At 37.0% G+C, this 23,801-nt stretch overlaps 1 protein-coding gene and 1 non-coding gene across 2 annotated transcripts; both read left to right on the top strand.

The window, feature by feature from the left end:
• Positions 1 to 8,394: 8,394 nt before the first annotated feature.
• On the top strand, positions 8,395 to 8,466 carry Trnaa-agc (transfer RNA alanine (anticodon AGC)). Its single transcript has one exon. It is a non-coding gene; the product is annotated as a tRNA-Ala (tRNA).
• A 5,811-nt stretch (positions 8,467 to 14,277) lies between these two features.
• LOC109420326 (splicing factor U2AF 50 kDa subunit-like) lies at positions 14,278 to 15,657 on the top strand. Its single transcript, XM_019694651.3, has one exon. It carries the CDS (start codon positions 14,375 to 14,377, stop codon positions 15,632 to 15,634), a length of 1,260 nt encoding a protein of 419 aa, XP_019550196.3. The 5' UTR covers positions 14,278 to 14,374; the 3' UTR covers positions 15,635 to 15,657.
• Positions 15,658 to 23,801: the final 8,144 nt, after the last annotated feature.

Here is a 23,801-nt window from a genome sequence, read left to right as displayed (position 1 = left end):
CCATCTCCGACAATTGTTTAAACGGCTGGAAGAGCACAACCTAGCGATCAACGTAGCCAAATGTGAGTTTGGAAAAAGTGAGCTAACCTTCGTTGGACACTCAGTTTCTCCCGATGGAATAAGCCCGTTGCCCGAACGTGTCGAAGCAGTGCGCAATTATCAACGGCCGACAACAGTGAAGGAACTCAAAAGTTTTCTCGCTGTGATCAATTTTTACCGAAGGTTCATCCCGAATGCCGTAGTCGCACAAATACCACTACTCGACATGTCTTCTGGAAATAAGCGGAACGATCGATCTCTACTAGAATGGACAGATTCGACGGTGTCTGCATTCGAACAGTGCAAACAACAGCTGGCAAATGCTGCTCTACTTGCTCATCCAGCAAGGGATGCAGAACTGTCTTTGTGGGTAGATGCATCCAATACAGCAGCCGGAGCTGTGCTACATCAAGTTGTCAACGGTCATGTACAACCACTAGGATTCTTCTCCAAAAGGTTCGACAAGGCACAACTGAGGTACAGCACGTATGACCGAGAGCTTACAGCGATATATCTAGCAGTACGACACTTCAAATACATGCTAGAGGGGCGAAACTTCCACATATACACCGATCACAAGCCGATTGTATTTGCGTTTCAACAAAACCTCGATAAAGCATCAGATCGTCAAGCACGGCAATTGGATTACATCGGCCAACTCACTACCGACATTCGTCATGTAGCTGGTAAAGAGAATTTCGCAGCAGATTTGCTCTCTCGCATTTGTGCTGTCCATGTTGTCCCGACGGTTAACTTCGATGACCTCGCTACCGATCAAGAGACCGACGACGAGTTGACAATGATACTAGAAGGTAAATTGAAAACATCGTTGAATCTCAAACAGTTCACTATGCCGGGCACCGTGAAACAACTATTTTGTGACTGCTCCACGAATCGCATCAGACCTTTCATCACGAAAAGGTTCCGAAATCAATTCCTTGAAGCAACCCACAACCTTTCGCATCCAGGTACACGCGCGACGGCCAAGCTGATGACCCAGCGATTCGTTTGGCCGAATATTCGAAAGGATAGCATTAATTTCGCAAAGCATTGCGAAAAATGTCAGCGTTCTAAGGTGACTCGCCACACACATTCACCTTTTGGTCGATATCCTACGCCTGATGAGAGGTTCTGTCACATCAATATAGACATCGTTGGGCCTTTTCCACCGTGCAATGGCAACCGATATTGCCTCACCGTCATCGATAGGTTCTCCCGCTGGCCAGAAGCGATACCTGTTCCTGACATGACCGCATCAACGATCGCTACTGCTTTGGTAACTGGATGGATCTCGCGTTTTGGTGTACCGAAGCAAATCACATCCGATCAAGGACGCCAATTCGAGTCGACGCTTTTCGCAGAGTTGCTTCGGACGTTTGGGATCACTCATCTTCGTACAACACCATATCATCCTCAATCTAACGGCATCATCGAGAGATGGCACCGAACACTGAAGGCTGCCATTCTCTGCCACAACCCCGATAGATGGGCCGATCATCTCCCGATGATTCTACTCGGCTTGAGAACCATCCATAAAGACGACATCCGAGCTTCGCCTGCTGAAATGGTTTATGGAACGACGATTCGGATTCCTTGTGAGTTCTTCGGTGAAAACTCTCGCAATACTACAACATCTGAATTTGCTAACAATCTCCGGAACTCAATGAGAAAGTTACATCCCCCCGAAACGGCTTGGCATGATACAGGTAGAGTATTCGTACATCCCGATCTGAGCTCATGCAAGAATGTGTTCGTCCGTAACGACTCGATAAGGCCGTCACTATCACCACCTTATGATGGACCGTATCCAGTGCTTCAGCGAACCTGGAAGCACTTCAAGATTAACGTTAATGGGAGACCCGTGAGTATTTCGATCGATAGATTGAAACCGGCGTACACTATCGAGGAACAGCAGCAGCTACATCCAACTTGTGATAGTTCGGTGTCAAATACTTCGAGGAATCACACGACTACAACAACTCGTTCTGGGAGACAAGTGAGGATACCTCGGCGTTTCCATTGATCGTCGGCTTCTCTAGAAGGAGGGTACTGTAGCATCACAGCTGCCAACCAGCAATGTCGCATCTCTCTCGCTACATCTTCGTTGCGACACTTTACGGTGTGCTCGCAATTCATGTCACATTAAACAGCCCGATCGCAAAAATGTATTCAAACGAATTGTTTGTACCACATATAATTGACTCTATTGAACTATTGAAGTCAAGAAAGTATTGTTTGATGACCTATATAAGTTAGATGCCCAAATGCAATAGATTAGTTTTATCTAGAATTAGAACACGCTGTTTATCTTCCGAGTGTCCGAAAAGTCGTTCCATATATCCATTAGATATTAAGCAAAAAAGTGTGAAACGACTGTTGGTATGGTTCAAAGCGCCAAAGAGCGTAATTCCCCGAAGACCTACCCAAAACAGAAATGTCCAAAACGCGGCCAAATTCTGGCGGATTATGTGAAAACTCAGGCTTGGAAGCTGTACGACGATGTTTTGAGCAAAATTTGCATGTGCATACCCAAGCAACCAAAAATTCGGATAAAATAGCATGTTTGGGCTTAATCAGCTATTCGAAGGAAGATGAAGAGCATTCTATTCAGCTCACTTTTTAAGTAATTAACCGAACTTGAGTTCACAAAAAGTACACTTGTGTCGCTGAAAGGAACGCTATTCAGCTTAAAAATAAGCTTCGAAAAAATGAAAAAAAAAATGTGTTTAGTCCTCAAAAGTAATTTATTATTAGGAAACATTAGTTCATGTGCAATCCAAATTGACTAATACCTAGAAATAATTTTTGATGTTTTATACTTACTGAGATTTGAACTCGGGTTCTCCTCGTTGAAAGCCGGTGCCTAACCACTACTCCATGTATGTGTTGTTAGGCACCGTGGGATTTTACTCAATGTGCTGATATCATATAGTAGAGCTCAATCAGGTTCGCGTGTGAACTTTCCCTGAACTTGGAATACTTTTTCAAGTCGAAAGTTCGAAAGAAGTTCACGTGGAACTTCTTGTGAACTTACACAGTTTGACATTTTCAATTTGTTGTGGTTCGCAGTGCAGAGCAATAAATTAGGACCAGTGTATCGACTTTAAGAAAAGATTATAAGTTTTCGACATGGATTCCAGTGACTACGATTGCGTCGATTACCGGCGCGTTGCAGCGAAAGTGAGACGGGTGTGAAAACATCCAGCAAAGCTGGAAAAATTTTGTGCGCAGCCGAAAAAACCCCGGCGGAATCCTGGGGGAACAGCTGTCCGCTGCGGGGGCAGCCTTTGAGCCACACAATACGGAAGCTTTGCGTTGATTACAAGTAAGTACGTTGAAATATTATAGTGGAACAAAGTGTACTTGTGGAATTAACATAAGCTGTGGCTGCTGGGCTCGATTTCCGAGTGATTTAATTGAATGAGAACTTCTCCCCGGCCGCGCTGTCGCCGAAGTTCAAGTGAAGTTCACTTTTGGTACGGTTAATATTTATCCGAACTTTGAGTAGTAAGTTCAAAACAAGTTCGAAACAAGTTCGGAACGGATGATTTCAAGTTGTTGGAATATGTCCAAATGAACTATATTTGAATTTTAAAGGCACGCAAAAGTTCAACATGAGTTCGGTTAATATTTGATTGAACTCTGCTTTAAAGTTCAACATAAGTTCTTTTTGAACCTTTTTTCGACTTGAATGTCGTTTTGAAGAGAAGTCAAAAGCTTGTACATGTACTTCCAAGTTCATAAACAATACAAGAGTAACATTTTGGAGAATTAAGTTCACCGAAACCGGAATTGAACCAAACTTGAACTTCTGAGTTCGTTCTTCAAGTGGAATCCGAACTTTTGGTTGCTTGGGTATTCATGGATGATGAAACGTATGTCAAATTGGACCACAAGGTATTTCCAGGGGCACGGATTTTCACTGTTAAGCATGGCACGGTTGTTACGAATTAGGAGAAATCGATTTTTTGCGAAAAAAATGGGAAAATGTGTTGGTTAGGCAAGCAATTTGTCAATGTGGTATGAAATCATCATCTTTCTTCACCGTCCAAGGTATGAACGTCGAAATATACCGGAAGGAATGTCTCCAGAAACATATTCTGCCACTCATCTGAAAGCACAAAGGTCCTACATTACTTTGGCCGGATTTTGCATCCTGCCACTATGCGCGTGACACCTTTGACAGGTATGAAGTAAACAATGTTCAATTTGTGGAAAAGGCAATGCATCCTCTAAATTGCAGAGGACGTCACAAAATTCAAGAAAAACTGGGTCAACGTATGCAAAACCATCGTCGGAACGGTTGTCCAAAACCTTATGAAGCACGCCAAGAAGAAAGTGCGAGAGGTCCACGAAAAATTTAATATACAATCATGTCTGTGTGGCTTATATTAGCAAATTGAGTATATTTATTATACTAGTGTAGATTGCGTAGTGACCTTGTTCACCACAAAAATTGCAGTTTCGGCTCAAAGCTGGACATGGCAAATTGGAATGCGTTCGACCATTGCATCGTCGACAACGACTACGACGTCCTCGGTCCTGAGTGGATCGTCGTTCCGCGTACTGATTGGTCCGTGACCGTTTTGGTTGTGGCCCTCCGTTGTCTGCTCTCGAACGTTTCTTTATCGAATCTTGTACTGAGGTGGTTCGGTGTACACGGTTAACTGCCAGCGGTTCCTTGTTATCAGGGGTCGTTGTCTCCGCTTCGTAGGCCTCGTCCCGAGTTGCTGCCTGTACAATGTAATTGGTGTCGTGTCCGTAGGTCCTTGCGGCCCTCACCAAGTCCTTGTTTCTCAATCCCTTTAAAAGCTGCGATCGCACAAATCTGTCGTGGTCGGTGGGGCTGTATCCACACAGCCGAACTTTTGCCATCAGGCGGGCATGAAACGCCACAGCATTCTCCGTCTTCAACTGTTTCATGTTAGAAAATGCTTCGTGCTCTGCAGATGCGTCAGTCATGGATTGGAAATAGTTACCGATGTTGGCCACAAACTTTTGGTAGCAGTTTGCATCGGTCAGGCTCGGCCTTAGCTTGGCGGCTCTCACGATGCCTTGTAATTCGGTTCCCATCGAAAGGAACAACAATTGTGACCGTCTCACAGGATCGTTTGCATTGCTGAGGGTCGCTGCCATTTCAAAGTTTTCAATGTAGCGATTCCACTCCTCCCACATCTGGTTAGCCGCTACTCCTGCCGGAAAAGGCCTGATATTCTCCCAACGTACGCTCGAAAAACTGCTCTCGGGAGGATTTCTAGGTGCGACAGCGACAGACCAATCCTCATCGGGATCATACCGGATGGGCCGCATTGTTTGCATGGAATTCAATGCTTTCGTTATGCCTGAGAGCACATTCTCCATTCTATCAAGACGCTCGTTAGTATTCTGGTCGCTTTTGTTACCACCGTCAGTTTGGGTTGGCGTAGGATGATCACTATAGTTCAGTCCACTCGTTAGCGGAAGGGAGTCACTCGTAATGTTTGAACTGAAACTTTTTTTCACTTCTGTCATCGAATTCATCGATTTTCGAATCAGGAATGCTAGCTGACGATCCTGATGCCTCCAAGGACGCGGAGTCCGACTGAACCAGCCACTCTGGGTCGGAGTCCTTCGGAGCTCGAACATATTTGCCTTCGTTCGCCATTTCGTGTTGTTCCACGTTCTGAAACATGTGTTTTTCAAAATTAGTTATATTCGGCAATTCGATTGCACAGAATATTCAACAAGTCATTGTTTTTTCATGATACAGTCAAAACAGTGGACATCCGGTTAGGAATTTTGGCCATAGCACAAAATGTTTGAACAAAATGACAATTTACATGCTTCTGGTCATGCTCAGATCTAAATGGCGGACATCCGGTCAAGCTTTGGACAATATTCCATATTTGCGGCCATAGTGCAAAATATTCAAATGAGTCATCAATTTAACGGACTTCCGGTCACGTTGGATCAATATTGCGGACATCCGGTCACGCATTGGACAATATTTCATATTTGCGGCCATAGCGCAGAATATTCAAATGAGTCAACAGTTTAACGGACTTTCGGTCACGTTGGATCAATATTGCGGACATCCGGTCACGCATTGGACAATATTTCATATTTGCGGCCATAGCGCAGAATATTCAAAAGAGTCAACAGTTTAACGGACTTTCGGTCACGTTTGATCAATATTGCGGACATCCGGTCACGCATTGGACAATATTTCATATTTGCGGCCATAGCGCAGAATATTCAAATGAGTCAACAATTTAACGGACTTCCGGTCACGTTGGATCAATATTGCGGACATCCGGTCACGCATTGGACAATATTTCATATTTGCGGCCATAGCGCAAATATTCAAATGTGTCAACAATTTAACGGACTTCCGGTCACGTTGGATCAATATTGCGGACATCCGGTCACGCATTGGACAATATTTCATATTTGCGGTCATAGCGCAGAATATTCAAATGAGTCAATAATTTAACGGACTTGCGGTCACGGTGGATCAATATTGCGGACATCCGGTCACGCATTGGACAATATTTCATATTTGTGACCACAGCACAAAATATTCAAAGTAGTCAACAATTCAACGGACTTCCGGTCGCGTTGTTTAAATATTGCAGACATCCAGTTTCGCTTTAGATAAAATGTCATATTTGCAGCCATAGCGCAGAATGATCAAATGAGTTAATAATTCAAAGGACTTCCGGTTGCGTTGAATCAAAATTTCGGGCATCCGGTCACGTTTTGAAAAATATTTTGTCAATTTGTCACCATAGCACAAATTTTTCATAAAAAATCATTTATTTTTAAATTGGTAGTTAAGACACGGACACGTTTAATGATATTAAGCCAAATTGCTTTCGAAATCAAACGTGTTTTGTAAAATTTATTTTTTTTTCATTCACTACGTATGTGTTCACTTATTCAAATGTTATCAATCATCAAACAAAACTGAAAATTAATAACTTGCATTTTCCTTATTTTAATTTTTTTTTCTACATTCAGAGGATGGGTTTAAAATCGGGAAGGCACTGTATGATTATTCTTATGCTTGAATTGCCTTTAGCATTCCATAATGTTTAGCGAATGCAACCACCATCCATAATTTTTATAGCACATTTGAATTTGAAGAATGAAATAAGATCTCAGTAGACATGCCATATTACGGTACCCATGGTAACGTAGAGCATTTTTTTTGCTTGCAATTAGCACAAAGAAAAAAATGCTTTTATGCGCAACGTGCCTGTGTTTAAAGGGTATGTGTTTGCAACCCAAATGGGACTTTTTTTTTAAATTTTCGCCTTCTCCTGTTAGGGCTACTTACATTAATATTTCCGATCGTGCTTTCACTCACGTGTCACGACAAAGATGTTTAATGGAATAGATGAAAATTTCGGTATCACAATCCTCTTTTTTCACTTTGGAACGCGCTTGCACACGCGTTGTGTAGAATCTTGACTATCACAGTATCAGTTTTAAGAGATTAAGTGAATATTAAAGAATTCTTACCGAAAAGTTTTCACTTCAATAATGCGCTGGCACGCCGTACACGTGGAGGTGATGAGGTGCGTTTGCTGGTTGGAAATGTATTTGCTGGAGTAGAACTTTTTTCACTTTCTGCGCATGCACACGCGTGATGAGGCACACAATTTCAACACTTCGTAGGTTAAACTTTATTTGATCACTTGCGTTAACCAGTGCTCGGGTGATTTCTAGTAATAAAACAATGAATAATCTTTTCTTATCAGGTTCATAGCTTTTCTGAAAAACCTGGCAGGATAGCCAATGTGCACATCTTAGATTGTTACAAAAAATCACCCGGCGCAATGGCCTATTAGCTGCGACGTAACAATGGCTTACCAGTTGCCGCGTTGTCGTAAGAGGAACTGAAGAAGTTGGATCACAGCCTACTTGTGCTATGCTATATTTGAATATCGATAGCGTCGCCCATGTATATCGACTCTGTGCAAAGCGTTGCTTTGCTACGCAATCTACACTAGTATAATAAATATACTCAATTTGCTAATATAAGCCACACAATGTCATGGGCTTTTCTGATGGTCAATGAACAATGTAATTGAATTCAATTTACAAAATAAATAAAACATTTTGAAATACAGCAATTTTAAGGTGTACTCATAATTAACGATACAGTCCTTAGCAATTGTTCTTCCTCTACAAGTGGTTGGGGAAGCGGTGCCTGTACGATAGGCAAACAGTTTCAAACAATAAACAAATCGCTTTCGCTCTTAGTACATATGTACAACGGAGATGGTTATATTTGCGGTTTGGGGGAAGATGATATAGATCGATGAGATTAGAATTGAACCTTATGCCAACTAAGATGCCGGGTCATTAATTGGCTCGGTAGCTTAGTTGGTATAGCACTTGTCTAGCGAATAAGGGTCGTGAGTTCAAATCTCACCTGAGCTGTGTTTTTTTCCCAATTTAACCAATAATTTACCCATCTGTACATATGTACGTTGAGTTTTTTTTTAAAATTCATACTAAAATAGTAGTTTACGCAACAAGGTACAGAATGAAGATTTTTACAGCACGAGTCGTACATTTATTCAACGAGGCTTGCCGAGTTGGATAATTATGACGAGTGCTGTAAAAATCGAGTTCTGCATCGAGTTGCATATAACGTTTTTTGCAATTTCATAAATCACCGCTTGAGGATAGTTTTTAACAATTTGTTTCTATCCAACTGCACACTGATATTCATAACCATGTTTAAGAAAGTCTGATCATAGCAGGTTATACTGTGCAGTTATCACAATTTTTCAAAACTGCGTCCAGAAAGCATCAAGAAGTTGAACAAAACTGAAAACAGTGCTGTAATGGTTCATTACGCAACGCAAATCAGTGCTGTAATGAACCATTACAGCACTGCTTATTTGGTGTGGGAAAGTAGGCCTTTTCCTGTCAGATTTACGTGAGGTAAAATAGCCTATTACGATGAGAAATTGCCAAAAAGTTATTTAGTTTTGATCGCAAAATCTTCGATTTCGAAAACTGTGCCATGATACCCTTAATGTGGTTTGAATTGAACACTTTGCCCATTATACAGTTCCAGATCTGCATTCTTCATTACGAAATGATGCAACCATCAAACATAAAAAACTTACTTCATTGAAATGATTTGAATCAATGATGTAGTATTTCAGATCAAGTGAGCACAGGAGTAATAAAATGCAAGTGTTCAAAATTGTTGTAAAGCATGGAGTTTTTCAACGCATGCTTTTTCAAAACTCAGCCTATCAATGATGATCTTTGAAGACTGAAATTTTTTCTAGAGCATGTGTAAAACTACAATTTAACGGCGAGATGGACCAACCCTGGTCTTAGCCGTATCATTACCAACAAAGAAAAAAAACTACAATTAAATTTAATTATGAGCTAAACCAATGCCTAAACTTTATTGTGTGTAGAGTGAAATATTTTTATTGTCGTAGGAACATGTGTAAAAATTCCAAAATCTGTGAACACGTTCCTTAAAAAATGAGAAGAACTGAATTTTCAAGTTTTCTCAAAATTTTGAGTGCTCGTAAGCACAAGCCAAATGTTATTTTCCAAAAAACACGTCAATCAAGTATCTTAAGAAACATGTTATTGAAATGATCCTGTGAAAAAAGTTGGAAAAAATGATTTTATAGTACATGAAATCAGCATAAATATAGAAAGTGAATTGTGCAAAGAGTTAAAAAGTTGATTTTTTGTAATGTACATTATGGATATAAAAACACATTTTTATGTATACATTCGTTATATACAGGGTGTTGGGTCCCCTCCCCAGAATATTTTAGGGGGTGATTAAGGATGATATTTGATGAAAAAAATTGTTCTACGCATATGGTCAAATCTCAACCATTACGGAGTTATTGAACTGTTCATGATTTTGACAATGCTTTCAATAAAATGGCTATAACATGAAAACGGTCAACTTATTTAGGATCTCTCAGCACCGTTCGAAAGATTATAAAATTTGCTATTGAACGTCATCTTCGAACATGCAAATTTTTGTTACTTACTCACTTTTTAAGAGCAAATAAGTGAAAAGTAAGTGGTTTTTTATCAGTTCTTGACGATTTACTCGAAAAAAGGCGTAATTAACTTATTTTTTTCTTAGACAAAGTTTAGCGCCTTGAAATGCTCTACAATTCGTTCTTTGGTACCAAACTCCTAACTCTTGTCATTTTCCCGCAATTTTGATTTGAATGCACTGTTTTGTATCATGAATTTGCTTCAGCAAGTGCATCAGATATTAGCTCTCTTGACCCCACTGTGACTGCGAAACTAGCGTCATGTTTACTTCGCGCACAAGGCTACTTGATTTCCCGCGCCGAACAACAACAGAATGGCGCGTTGGCGCATGAAGTGAAAAGAACGACGCCGCTGCGTGTTCGGCAAGGTGTTCAGTTGAATGCTTTTTGTAATCCCAATGATTCTGGGAAGCTCATGATAATCCCGGGAAGAGGGTTGGTTTTTGGTAGACAGCAACTGGGGCTATCAGCCTGAGAGGCTTGGTTAGGGTGTTTTATTATTCCGGCATCGCCTTGGGGGATGGGAAACACCAGAATGAAACTGTTGTTGTCGATATCTGGAGGTTCGCGATGATTTTAATAATGAGTTGGTGATCCCGGAAGTAACCTTGTTGGCTATAAAGTAACTAAAAAAGCTTTGAGCGTATACAGGCCCGGATTAAGGATTGTGGGGGCCCGGGGCCCGAGCTGATGTGGAGGCCCCTCGGAGTGATGACCAAAAATGTTTTTCTTTATTTTCGAACTGTACTTGAGCAATATGATAAATGAAGCTAATGTTAGTAACCAAAACAATTTTTGTGGGGGCCCCCCCCTTAGATCCGGCCCTGAGCGTATAGTACAGCACAATCTTCGTCGGGTTTGAACGCTGTTCCTCCTGGTTCTCCAAACAATTCATATTCTCATGTCTTTTTCAACCACGTGTAGCCAGCGCGTTCGCGGACGTCCATGAAGTCACCGACCATTAAACCTGGTTCCATGCTGAATATTGTTTTCGTTATTATACTTTCTTTTGATATTCGCACTACGTGCCCAGCCCACTGAAGGCTGCCGTAATTTATTCGTTTCAAAATAGTGCTTTTTGACGAAGTAGGTTGACCTTGATCGAAGTTTGCTGCTTCCTGCTCTTACTCATTCGCCAACAAATAGGAAAGAGCAGGATTTAGCAAGCAACTTCCGGTATGTTAAATCTATCTCATCGAACATGACTAATATTCGCAGCACTTTGTGCTCTGTCTCTGTCTCCACTCGAAAGCTTGTAGTTTTGTAAAGTTTCGAAAGCAACAACGCCATACTGAACTAGGATTTCTGAATGAAATTAAGATTTTGAGAGTAATTCCGCCAGAGATTTCCATAAGAATTTTTCCATCGATTCATTCAAAATTACTTCGGAGATTCTTCTAGACTTCTTCCAAAGATTCCTCCAAGAACTCCTCCAGAGATTCCTCTAGGGATTCCTCTAAGAATTTCTCAAAGAACTCCAAAGGACCAGCCATTTGTCCAGGGATTATTACAGGAATTATAGAATTTCCTCCAGGAATACGTCTAGGGGTTCCTCCACAATTCCTCTAAAAGCTCCTCCAGGAATACCTCTAGGAATTCCTCCAAGGATTCCTCCAGTAAATTCTTTAGAGATTTCAACATGAGTTCCGGTAGTATATCCTGCAGAAATTCCTCTAGAATTCCCCTTACAGTTCCTCCAGGAATGCTTTTAGGGAATCCTCCAGAAATTCATCCAGGGACTTTTCCAGGAATACCTTCAAAAATTTCGTAAGAGATTCCTCCACGAATACCTGCATGAATTCTTCAGGAAATTCTATTTCCAGGAATTCTTCAGAAATTTCTCTAAGGGCTCCCGCAAAGATTGCTCCGGAAATTCTTCAGTGATTTCTCAACAATCCCTTCATTAATTTCTCCAGTGATGCCTTCACAGATTTTGTTAGTAATTCCTGCAGGCATTTTTCAAGAAATTTCTTTAAAGATTCCTCCAGGAACTCTTCCAGGGATTACTTAAGAAGTTCCCTCAGGAATTCCTCTGGCGATTTCTATAGGAATTTCTCCGAGAATTCCTTCAGGATTTCTACCAAGAATTGCTCCAGGAGTTCCTTCAGAGTTTCCTCCAGAAATTTCTCCAGGGATGTCAATTAAAAATCGTCCTACAGGGATTCTATCAGGAATTTCTTCAATGATTCCTCCAGAGATTATTTTACTAGTTTTTCCATGGATCCCCCAAAGAAATCCTCCAGGAATTCCTCCAGAGATTCACTGAAGAATTCCTCCAGTTTCTTTTTGCCATAGTTATCTCTGAAGGAATTCTTGAGGAAATCCCAAGAGAAGTTCTTCGAGGTATCCCTGGAGGAAACTCTGGAGGAATTCCTTGAAGAATCTCTGAAGGAATTTCTGGAAGAATTTCTTCTGGAGGAATAACCGAAGTAATCTAGTAATCTCTGGAGCATTTCCCTGGAAAAACTCCTGAAGAAACCCCAGAAGGAATTCCTGAAGATTTCCTTGAAGAAATCTTAGAAGTTATCGCTGGATGAATCTCTGGAGAATTTTTTGGAGGAATCCCTGAAGGAATTTTTGATGAAATTCCTGGAAGAGCCTCTGGAGAAATTGATAGCACAATTGCTTGAGGTTTTTTATAAGAATCCTTGGAAGAATGCGTCGAAGAACGTTTGGAACGAACGTTTCCTGGAGCAATTCTTGGACACAACTCTGGAGGAGTCTCTGGAAAAATTCCTGGAATAATCCCTGACAGAATCCTTGAAGGAATTCTAGAGACATCCCTGGAGGAATCCTAGAAGTAATCCATGGAAGTATTCTTATAGAAATCCCTGGAGGGATTTCAGAAGGATTTTTTGTTTAAATTCCTGGAGGAATTTGTGAGGACAACCTTGGAGGAAACCTAGGAAGAATCCCTGGAGGAATCCACGGATAAATTTCTAGTGTAATCACAGGATGAATGCCTGAAGTTATCTCTAAAGAAATTCCTAGACGAATCCTTGAAGGAATTCCTAGAGGAATCCTGAAGTAATACCGCGAGCACTCTCTAAAAGAATACTTGGAGGAGTTTCAAAAGGAATCCCTGGAAGAATCTCTGCAGGATTTCATGAATTAATTCATGGAGGAATTCGTAGAAGATATCTTGGAGGAATCCCTGAATGCATCTCTGGAGGAATCCCAGGAGAAGTTCTGGAAGTATACCTGGAGGAGCTCCTGGAGAAATTAATCGAAGAACTCGTGGAGGAATCTCTTGAGAAATTACTGGAGGAACCCCTGAAGGTATTAACCAAGGAATCCTGGAAGGAAACCAGGAAGAATCCCAGAAAAACCTTCTGGAGGAATCCCTGGGGGAATTCCTGAAGGATTTCTTGGAGATATTCCTGAAGGGATTTGTTCGCGCCTAGCGCTTCCCAAAGAATTCATCACAGTTACTAATGGAACAACGGCAGCCCGGTTAAACAACGTTGTTAGCAACCGCAACGCGACAGAAGAGCTCCATGGCATATAAAAGGAGAACACCCAAACCATATAATTTACAATATATTATATCAAATATCATCCTTAATCACCCCCTAAAATATTCTGGGTAAGGAACCCAACACCCTGTATATAGAAAAAACTTGAAATAAAAATATAAACGTAGTTCTAGACGAACATTTGATAAGGGCCTATCTGCAGATAGCTTGAAGAACATTCTTTCTGATAAGGGTGTTGATGTGCGTGGGTGGATGCAGATGGCCCCTACAGAGACAAAAACATGTTTGTTTACGCAAAGCAGATAGGCCCTTTTCAAATGTTCGTCTAGAGTTGTATGTTATGAAAATTGTTATTTTCTCGCTGTACTTATAATTTCTGGAACAGTCTATATAAGAGATCGCAAGTCAGACAATCAAATTCTATGTGAAATGTTCTGGATATCTCTTGAGCGATGGGATGATCGTTCAATAATGCTTATCTTTTCTAAATATGTTTAGGTGAGCTTGTTAAGCAAACTAATGGTTATTTCTAGTGTGGTGATGTACCACCATCATCCTCAAAATGTTACCTACTTAGGTAATCAATTTGAGGGTAAAGAGTTTCTAATCGAGAGGTAGTTGTTGACGGATATGTACCCGTTGACCTCTCGATATGTACCCATGTTCTGTATAAATGGCTGTAAGATATTATAAATCAACTAGAGTTAAGTTAATCCGGCATCGACTTAATCACAATTATAATAAACGAAAACATCGCTATTTTGTTCGGCTCGCGAAGTGCTCCATTTTGGTGTATAGTTTGTGCAGTTTTTCCTGAAAATGGATCGAGATCGCAACCGAAGGCGCGATAGGTCGCGGTCCCGCGAGCGTCGTCGCAGTCGCAGCCGTGGCGACCGGAAACGCTCACGTTCCAGGTCTCCGTATCGCAAGGGCCGATGCCGACGCAGGAAGCCTTCTCTGTACTGGGATGTTCCACCGCCAGGCTTCGAACACATCACCCCGCTACAGTATAAGGCCATGCAGGCGACCGGGCAAATTCCGGCCAATATCGTCGCGGATACGCCTCAAGCGGCCGTACCGGTGGTTGGTTCGACCATAACGCGACAGGCTCGGCGGCTGTACGTCGGAAACATTCCGTTTGGCGTCACCGAAGAGGAGATGATGGAGTTTTTCAACCAGCAGATGCATCTGTCCGGTTTGGCCCAGGCCGCCGGCAATCCGGTGCTGGCATGTCAGATCAATTTGGATAAGAATTTCGCCTTCCTGGAGTTCCGATCGATTGATGAAACGACCCAAGCGATAGCCTTCGATGGCATCAATTTCAAGGGGCAGAGCTTGAAGATAAGGCGACCTCACGATTACCAGCCCATGCCTGGTATGACCGATTCGGCCGTAGTTTCTGTTCCAGAAAAATTCTCCGGCGTGATCAGCACGGTCGTGCCTGACTCCCCGCATAAGATCTTTATCGGTGGTTTGCCGAACTATTTGAACGAAGACCAGGTCAAGGAACTGCTACTCTCCTTCGGACAGCTGAAGGCCTTCAACTTGGTCAAGGATGCTGCAACTGGTTTAAGCAAAGGCTACGCTTTCGCCGAATATGTGGACTACAGCATTACCGATCAGGCTACTGCAGGATTGAACGGTATGCAGCTGGGCGATAAGAAACTCATTGTACAAAGGGCTAGCGTTGGAGCCAAGAATGCGAACGTTGCTGCTGTCGCTCCGGTGCAGATTCAGGTGCCTGGTCTGTCGTTGGTCGGATCATCGGGACCACCGACGGAGGTGCTCTGTCTGCTGAACATGGTCACTCCGGACGAGCTGAAGGACGAGGAAGAATACGAAGATATTCTCGAGGATATTAAGGAGGAGTGCAACAAGTACGGCGTGGTCCGAAGCGTAGAGATTCCCCGACCCATCGAGGGTGTTGACGTGCCCGGCTGCGGTAAGGTGTTCATCGAGTTCAACTCCATTGTCGACTGTCAGAAAGCCCAGCAGGCCCTTACCGGCCGCAAGTTCAGTGATCGTGTGGTGGTTACCTCCTACTTCGACCCGGATAAGTACCATCGTCGTGAGTTTTAATTTTATCACATTTTGCGTGGGTCATATTGATTCGATAGAGCTTCTTTCAAAACTTTTATGCTCCCTCTCGACAACTACGAAATCGTAGTTTTTTTTATACAAACCATCACCGTACTAGTAATGTTAAATTTGGTCCCATCAAACATATAATGACAACTTACAATAACTATAGATTTTACTATGACAAAATCACGACTAAAAATATTTACATCAAATCGAAATTATAAATAAAATATGCAAACAGTTCTATTTTTAAGTTCAAATTGTATTAGAACGATCTATGTACTTATGGTTGACTACATGAAATAAATAAAAATAATTTAAAACATATTTTAATGAAAGAGATAAGGTAGACGGCATCGTGTCGATACTCTCCTCCACATATCACATCCTTCATACGCTGGAGCTGGAAGGAGCCACTCCAGTAAGGCAACATCGGATTTACCTCACTAGTTATACTGAAACTTATGCTGTTACAAAAAACAACTAAAAGTAAAAAAGAGATAAAAATAAATAAAATTTCTATTAACACTCCTGCGTCGATGCTATTTTTCACTTACACGAACGTCTATGCCTCGAAAAAAGTTGGAACGCTAATTTCAACCTTCTATATCTCGGCCGTTACAAGTCCGATTTCAAAAATTTTTTTAGCAATGAATTTTTTAGGATCTCTGGATAAGTATACATGTTTTGAAAATTTTCTCTGATCAAAATTCTAATTTCTAGTACTAAAAAACCCGGAGCAAGTCGTTATAAATTTCGTAAGATTTTTATGTTCGAGCAGAACTTTAAATTTATCGCGATGACCACATGATTTTTTGATGGTGAATAGCCCACACGAGTGTAATAAGGCTATCAATGTGATTATAGTGATTATTTATCACTCAAAGCACTGCAATATATTCACAAAACTACGTATAATACAGAGAAAACCATATTATCTTTTGTAACTTCAAATTTGTCGCGATGACCAATGTATTTTTTTTATTTTAAAATGTGCGCATATACTTAAGGAAGAACTTCTCAGAACATTGTTGATATTTTTCTCTTCAAAGAACTACAAAAAATTCAGAAAACTACGAATTTTTCAGGAAAAATATACAATTTCGTTATAACTTCAAACTAATCTCGAATTCCCATACATTTTATGATTTTAAAATATTTGTGCATTTATCCAGAACAAGTTTGCAGAACATTATTGATACAAATCTGGCCAAACAACTACAAAAAATTCAGAAAACTACGATTTTTTCAGGAAAAATATACAATTTTGTTATAACTTCAAACTAATCTCGAATTCTTATACATTTTATTATTTTAAAATATTTGCGTATTTATCCAGAACAAGTTTGCAGAACATTATTGATATAAATTTGGCCAAAGAACTTCAAAAAAATCCCAAATTTACGATTTTTTCAGGAAAAATATACATTTTTGTTATAACTTCAAACTAATCTTGAATTCCCATACATTTTATGATATTAAAATATTTGCGTATTTATCCAGAACAAGTTTGCAGAACATTATTGATGTAAATCTGGCAAAAAAAACTACAAAAATTCAGAAAACTACGAATTTTTCAGGAAAAATATACAATTTTGTTATAACTTCAAACTAATCTTGAATTCTTATACATTTTATGATTTTAAAATATTTGCGTATTTACCCAGAACAAGTTTGCAGAATATTATTGATGTAAATCTGCAGAAGAGCTACAAAAATTCAGAAAACTACGATTTTTTTCAGGAAAAATATTTAATTTTGTAATAACTTCAATCTAATCTTGAATTCTCATACATTTTATGATTTTAAAATATTTTTGTGTATTTATCCAGAACAAATTTGCAGAACATTATTGATATAAATTTGGCCAAAGAACTACAAAAAATCAGAAATTTACAACTTTATCAGGAAAAATATACAATTTTGTTATAACTTTAAACTTATCTCGAATTCCCATACATTTTATGATTTTAAAATATTTGCGTATTTATCCAGAACAAGTTTGCAGAATATTATTGATGTAAATCTGGCAAAAGAGCTACAAAAATTCAGGAAACTACGAATTTTTCAGGAAAAACATACAATTTTGTTATAACTTCAAACTAATCTCGAATTCCCATACATTTTATGATTTTACAATATTTGTGTATTTATCCGGAACAAGTTTGCAGAACATCATTGATACAAATCTGGCCAAAGAACTACAAAAAATTCAGAAAACCACGATTTTTTTCAGGAAAAATATACAATTTTGTTATAACTTCAAACTAATCTCGAATTCCCATACATTTTATGATTTTAAAATATTTGTGTATTTATTCAGAACAAATTTCCAGAACATTATTGATATAAATTTGGCCAAGGAACTCCAAAAAATTCAGAAATTTACGATTTTATCAGGAAATATATACAATTTTGTTATAACATCTTATTGGTCTCAAAATCTTAGACATTTTATGAATTTAAAATATTTTCGTTTGTATTCAGAACAAGTTTGCAGAATATTATTGATATGAATGTGGCCAAAGAACTACAGAAAATTCAGAAAACTATGTTTTTTTTCAGAAAAAATATACAATTTTGTTATAACTTCAAATAAATATCAAATTCTCATACATTTTATGATTTTAAAATGTTTGCGAATTTATCAAGAACAAGTTTGCAGACATTATTGATATAAATCTACGATTTTTTTTCAGGAAAAATATACAATTTTGTTGTAATTTCAAAGTAATCTCGAATTCCCATACATTTTATGATTAAAATATTTGCGTATTTATCCAGAACAAGTTTGCAGATCATCATTGATATAAATCTTGCCAAAGAACTACAAAAAATCAGAAAACTACGAATTTCATAACATCTTCTTGATCACAAAATCTTGGACATTTAATGATTTTAAATATTTTCGTTTGTATCCAGAACAAGTTTGCAGAGCATTGTTGATATAAATATGACTAAAAAACTTCAACAAAAATCAGAAAACGTCGAGTTTTTCGGGAAAAATATATAATTTTATTGTGACTTCAAATTGATCTCGAATTATTATACAACCAGGAAGGGGCGTCGGCTTCGTGGGAGGCCGCGCACACGTTGGCTTTTTGCAGTTGAGGAGGACCTAAGGACTCTAAACGTTCAGGGCGACTGGAAGCGATTGGCCCAGGACCAAGGCCAGTGGAGGCGGATACTTCATTCGGAGTAGAATCTCCGCTACGAATTGTAACCCATCAAGTATCAAGTAAGTTATTATACATTTTATGATTTTAGATTTTTTGCGTATTTATTCAAAACAAATTTGCAGAACATTGTTGATAGTTAAGCTGCTAAAAACTACGAAAAATTCAAAAATCTACGAATTTTTCAGGAAAAATATACAATTTCGTTATAACTTAAAAATGATCTCGATTAACTATATATTTTATGATTTTAAAATATTTGCGTATTTATTCAAAACAAGTTTGTAGAACATCGATCATAGCTTTCTCCTAAAAGAACTAGTAAGAAAACTAGGAATTGTTCAAAAAAAATATTCAATTTTGTTATTACTTCAAATTGATGTCAAAATCCCATACGTTTTATGATTTTTAAGTAATTGTGTACTTAGGCAAAACAAGTTGCACAACATTGCTGATATAATTCTGCCCAACAAACTAAAAAAAATACAGAACACTACGATTTTTTCAGGAAAAATATACAGTTTCGTTATACTTTCAAATTGTTTTCAATATTTCATATATTTGCGTATTTATCTAAAATATATATGCAGAACATTGTTGATATTATTCGGACAAAAACACTACAAACAATCAGGAAACCATGAATAATTCCGGATAATTTAAAATTTTCTTATAACATAAGATTGATATAATTCTGGTCAAAGAGCTACAAAAAAAATCAGAAACTATGAATTTTTCAAAAAAAAAACAATTTTATTATTACTTCAAGCTGATCTCAATTCTTAATTCATTTGATGCATCCAAAATTTATGATTAAAAAATGCCCATTTTTCCGAAGCAAACCTCTGTTGATATTATGCTGGCAAGAGCACTACAAAAATACAGAAAAATACATTTTTTTCTGATGACGTACATTTTAATTATAATCAATTATAAACAATTTTAAGATTTCAACATCCCATACATATAATGATTTGAAAAAGTTGCATATTTATACAGAACAAGTATTTTAAAAATTCGTAGTTTTTTGATTTTTTTTTGTAGTTCTTTGGAGAGAAAACTATCAACAGTGTAACGCCAACTTGTTTTGGATAAATACGCAAATATTTAAAATCATAAAATGTATGCGTTTTGGAGATCAATTTGAAGTTATATGAAAATTGTATATTTTTCCTGGAAAATATTTTGTTATTTTTTAAAGAGAAAACTATCGACAATGTTCTGCAAACTTGTTATGGCTAAATACGCAAATATTTTAGAATCATAAAATGTATGAGAAATTGAACTCAATTTGATGTTATATCGAAATTGTACATATCTGCTGAAAAAATCGTAGGTTTCTAAATTTTTTGTAGTTCTTTGACCAGATTAATACCAATAACGGTCTGCAAGCATGTTCTGGATAAATACTCAAATATTTTATAATCATAATATGGATTGGATTCCGAGATTGGTTTGAAGTATAACAAAATTGTATATTTTTCCTGAAAATTTCGTAGTTTTCTGAATTTTCTGTAGTTTTTCTGGCAGATTTACATCAATAATGTTCTTCAAACTTGTTTTGGATAAATACGCAAATATTTCGAAATCATAAAATATATGAGAAATTGAAATCAATTTGAGGTTATATCGAAAATGTATATTTCTGCTAATAAAAATAGTAGTTTTCTGAATTTATAACGAAATTGTATATATTTCCTGAAAAATTCGTAGTTTTTTGATTTTTTGTAGTTCTTCTGCCAGATTTACATCAATAATGTTCTGCAAACTTATTCTGGATAAAAACACAAAAATTTTAAAATCATAAAATGTATGGGAATTCGAGAATAGTTTGAAATTATAACGATATTGTATATTTTTCCTGGGGCCCATATAGCCGAGGCGGTAAACGCACGGGTATTCAGCATGACCATGCTGAGGGTGACGGGTTCGATTCCCGGTCGGTCCAGGATCTTTTCGTAAAGGAAATTTCCTTGACTTCCTTGGGCATAGAGTATCTTCGTGCCTGCCACACGATATACGCATGCAAAATGGTCATTGGCAGAGGAAGCTATCAGTTAAAAACTGTGGCTGAGAAGCAGGCTTTGTCCCAGTGAGGACGTAACGCCAAGAAAAAGAGGAGAGGAGGTATATTTTTCCTGAATAATTCGTAGTTTTCTGAATTTTTGTAATTCTTCTGTCAGATTTACATCAATAATGTTCTGCAAACTTGTTCTGGATAAATACGCAAAAATTGTAAAATCATAAAATTTATGGGATTTCGAGATTAATTTGAAATTATAACAAAATTGTATATTTTTCTTGAAAAAAAATCGTAGTTTTCTGAATTTTGTGTAGTTTTTTGGCCAGATTTATATCAGCATGGTTCTGAATGAATACGCATATATTTTAAAATCATTAAATGTATGGAAATTCGAGATTAGTTTGAAGTTATAACGATATTGTATATTTTTCCTGAATAATTCGTAGTTTTCTGAATTTTTGTAGTTCTTCTGCCAGATTTACATCAATAGTGTTCTGCAAACTTATTTTGGGTAAATATGCAAACATTTTAAGATCATAAAATGTATGGAAATTCGAGATTAGCTTGAAATTATAACAAAATTGTATATTTTTCCTGAAAAATTCGTAGTTTTCTGAATTTTTGTAGTTCTTTTGCCTGATTTTCATCAATAATGTTCTGCAAACTTGTTCTGGATAAATACGCAAATATTTTAAAACCATAAAATGTATGGGAGTTCAAGATTAGTTTGAAGTTATAACAAAATTGTATATTTTTCCTGAAAAAATCGTAAATATCTGAATTTTTGTAGTTCTTTTGCCAGATTTACATCAATAATGCCTTGTAAACTTTTTCTGGATAAATACGCAAATATTTTAAAATCATAAAATGTATGGGAATTCGAGATTAGTTTGAAGTTATAACGATATTGTATATTTTTCCTGAATAATTCGTAGTTTTCTGAATTTTTGTAGTTCTTCTGCCAGATTTACATCAATAGTGTTCTGCAAACTTATTTTGGGTAAATACGCAATTATTTTAAGATCATAAAATGTATGGAAATTCGAGATTAGTTTGAAATTATAACAAAATTGTATATTTTTCCTGAAAAATTCGTAGTTTTCTGAATTTTTGTAGTTCTTTTGCCTGATTTTCATCAATAATGTTCTGAAAACTTGTTCTGGATAAATACGCAAATATTTTAAAACCATAAAATGTATGGGAATTCAAGATTAGTTTGAAGTTATAACAAAATTGTATATTTTTCCTGAAAAAATCGCAAATTTCTTAATTTTTGTAGTTCTTTTGCCAGATTTACATCAATAATGCCTTGAAAACTTTTTCTGGATAATTACGCAAATATTTTAAAATCATAAAATGTCTAAGATTTTGAGACCAATAAGATGTTATAACAAAATTGTATATTTTGCCTGAAAAATTCGTAGTTTTCTGAATTTTTGTAGTTCTTCTGCTTGATTTTCATCAATAATGTTCTGCAAACTTGTTCTGGATAAATACGCAAATATTTTAAAATCATAAAATGTATGGGAATTCGAGATTAGTTTGAAGTTATAACGAAATTGTATATTTTTCCTGAAAAAATCGCAAATTTATGATTTCTTGTAGTTCTTTTGCCAGATTTACATCAATAATGTTCTGCAAACTTGTTCTGGATAAATACGCAAATATTTTAAAATCATAAAATGTATGGGAATTCAAGATTAGTTTGAAGTTATAACGAAATTGTATATTTTTCCTGAAAATTCGTAGTTTCCTGAATTTTTGTAGTTCTTCTGCCAGATTTACATCAATAGTGTTCTGCAAACTTATTTTGGGTAAATATGCAAACATTTTAAGATCATAAAATGTATAGAAATTCGAGATTAGTTTGAAATTATAAAAAAATTGTATATTTTTCCTGAAAAATTCGTAGTTTTCAGATTTTTTGTAGTTCTTCTGCCTGATTTTCATCAATAATGCTCTGCAAACTTGTTCTGGATAAATACGCAAATATTTTAAAACCATAAAATGTATGGGAATTCAAGATTAGTTTGAAGTTATAACAAAATTGTATATTTTTCCTGAAAAAATCGTAAATTTCTGAATTTTTTGTAGTTCTTTGGCCAAATTTATATCAATAATGTTCTGCAAACTGGTTTTGGATAAATACACAAATATTTTAAAATCATTAAATGTATGGGAATTCGAGATTAGTTTGAAGTTATAACGAAATTGTATATTTTTCCTGAAAATTTCGTAGTTTCCTGAATTTTTGTAGTTCTTCTGCTAGATTTACATCAACAGTGTTCTGCAAATTTGTTTTGGATAAATATGCAAACATTTTAAAATCATAAAATGTATGGAAATTCGAGATTAGTTTGAAATAATAACAAAATTGTATTTTTTTCCTGAAAAATTCGTAGTTTTCTGAATATTTGTAGTTCTTCTGCTAGATTTACATCAATAATGTTCTGCAAACTTGTTCTGGATAAATACGCAAATATTTTAAAATCATAAAATGTATGGGAATTCAAGATTAGTTTGAAGTTATAACAAAATTGTATATTTTTCCCGAAAAAAATCGTATTTTCTGATTTTTTTGTAGTTTTTTGGCCAAATTTGTATCAATAATGTTTTGCAAACTTGTTCTGGATTAATACCCAAATATTTTAAAATCATAAAATGTATGGGAATTCGAGATTAGTTTGAAGTTATAACGAAATTGTATATTTTTCCTGAAAAATTCGTAGTTTTCTGAATTTTTTGTAGTTCTTTAAAGAGAAAAATATCAACAATGTTCTGAGAATTTCTTCCTTAAGTATATACGCACATTTTAAAATAAAAAAATACATTGGTCATCGCGACAAATTTAAAGTTACAAAAGATAATATGATTTTCTCTGTATTATACGTAGTTTTGTGAATATATTGCAGTGCTTTGAGTGATAAATAATCACTATAATCACATTGATAGCCTTATTACACTC

The sequence above is a fragment of the Aedes albopictus genome, chromosome 3 (genome assembly GCF_035046485.1).
Source record: "Aedes albopictus strain Foshan chromosome 3, AalbF5, whole genome shotgun sequence".
Lineage (NCBI taxonomy): Eukaryota > Metazoa > Arthropoda > Insecta > Diptera > Culicidae > Aedes > Aedes albopictus.
The sequence above is the reverse complement of the archived record's forward strand: the minus strand, read 5'-3'. Positions and strand labels throughout refer to the sequence as shown.

Coding starts and splice junctions, on each gene's coding strand:
- LOC109420326 (XM_019694651.3), top strand. CDS start 14,375: ATGGATCGAGATCGCAACCGAAGGCGCGATAGGTCGCGGTCCCGCGAG.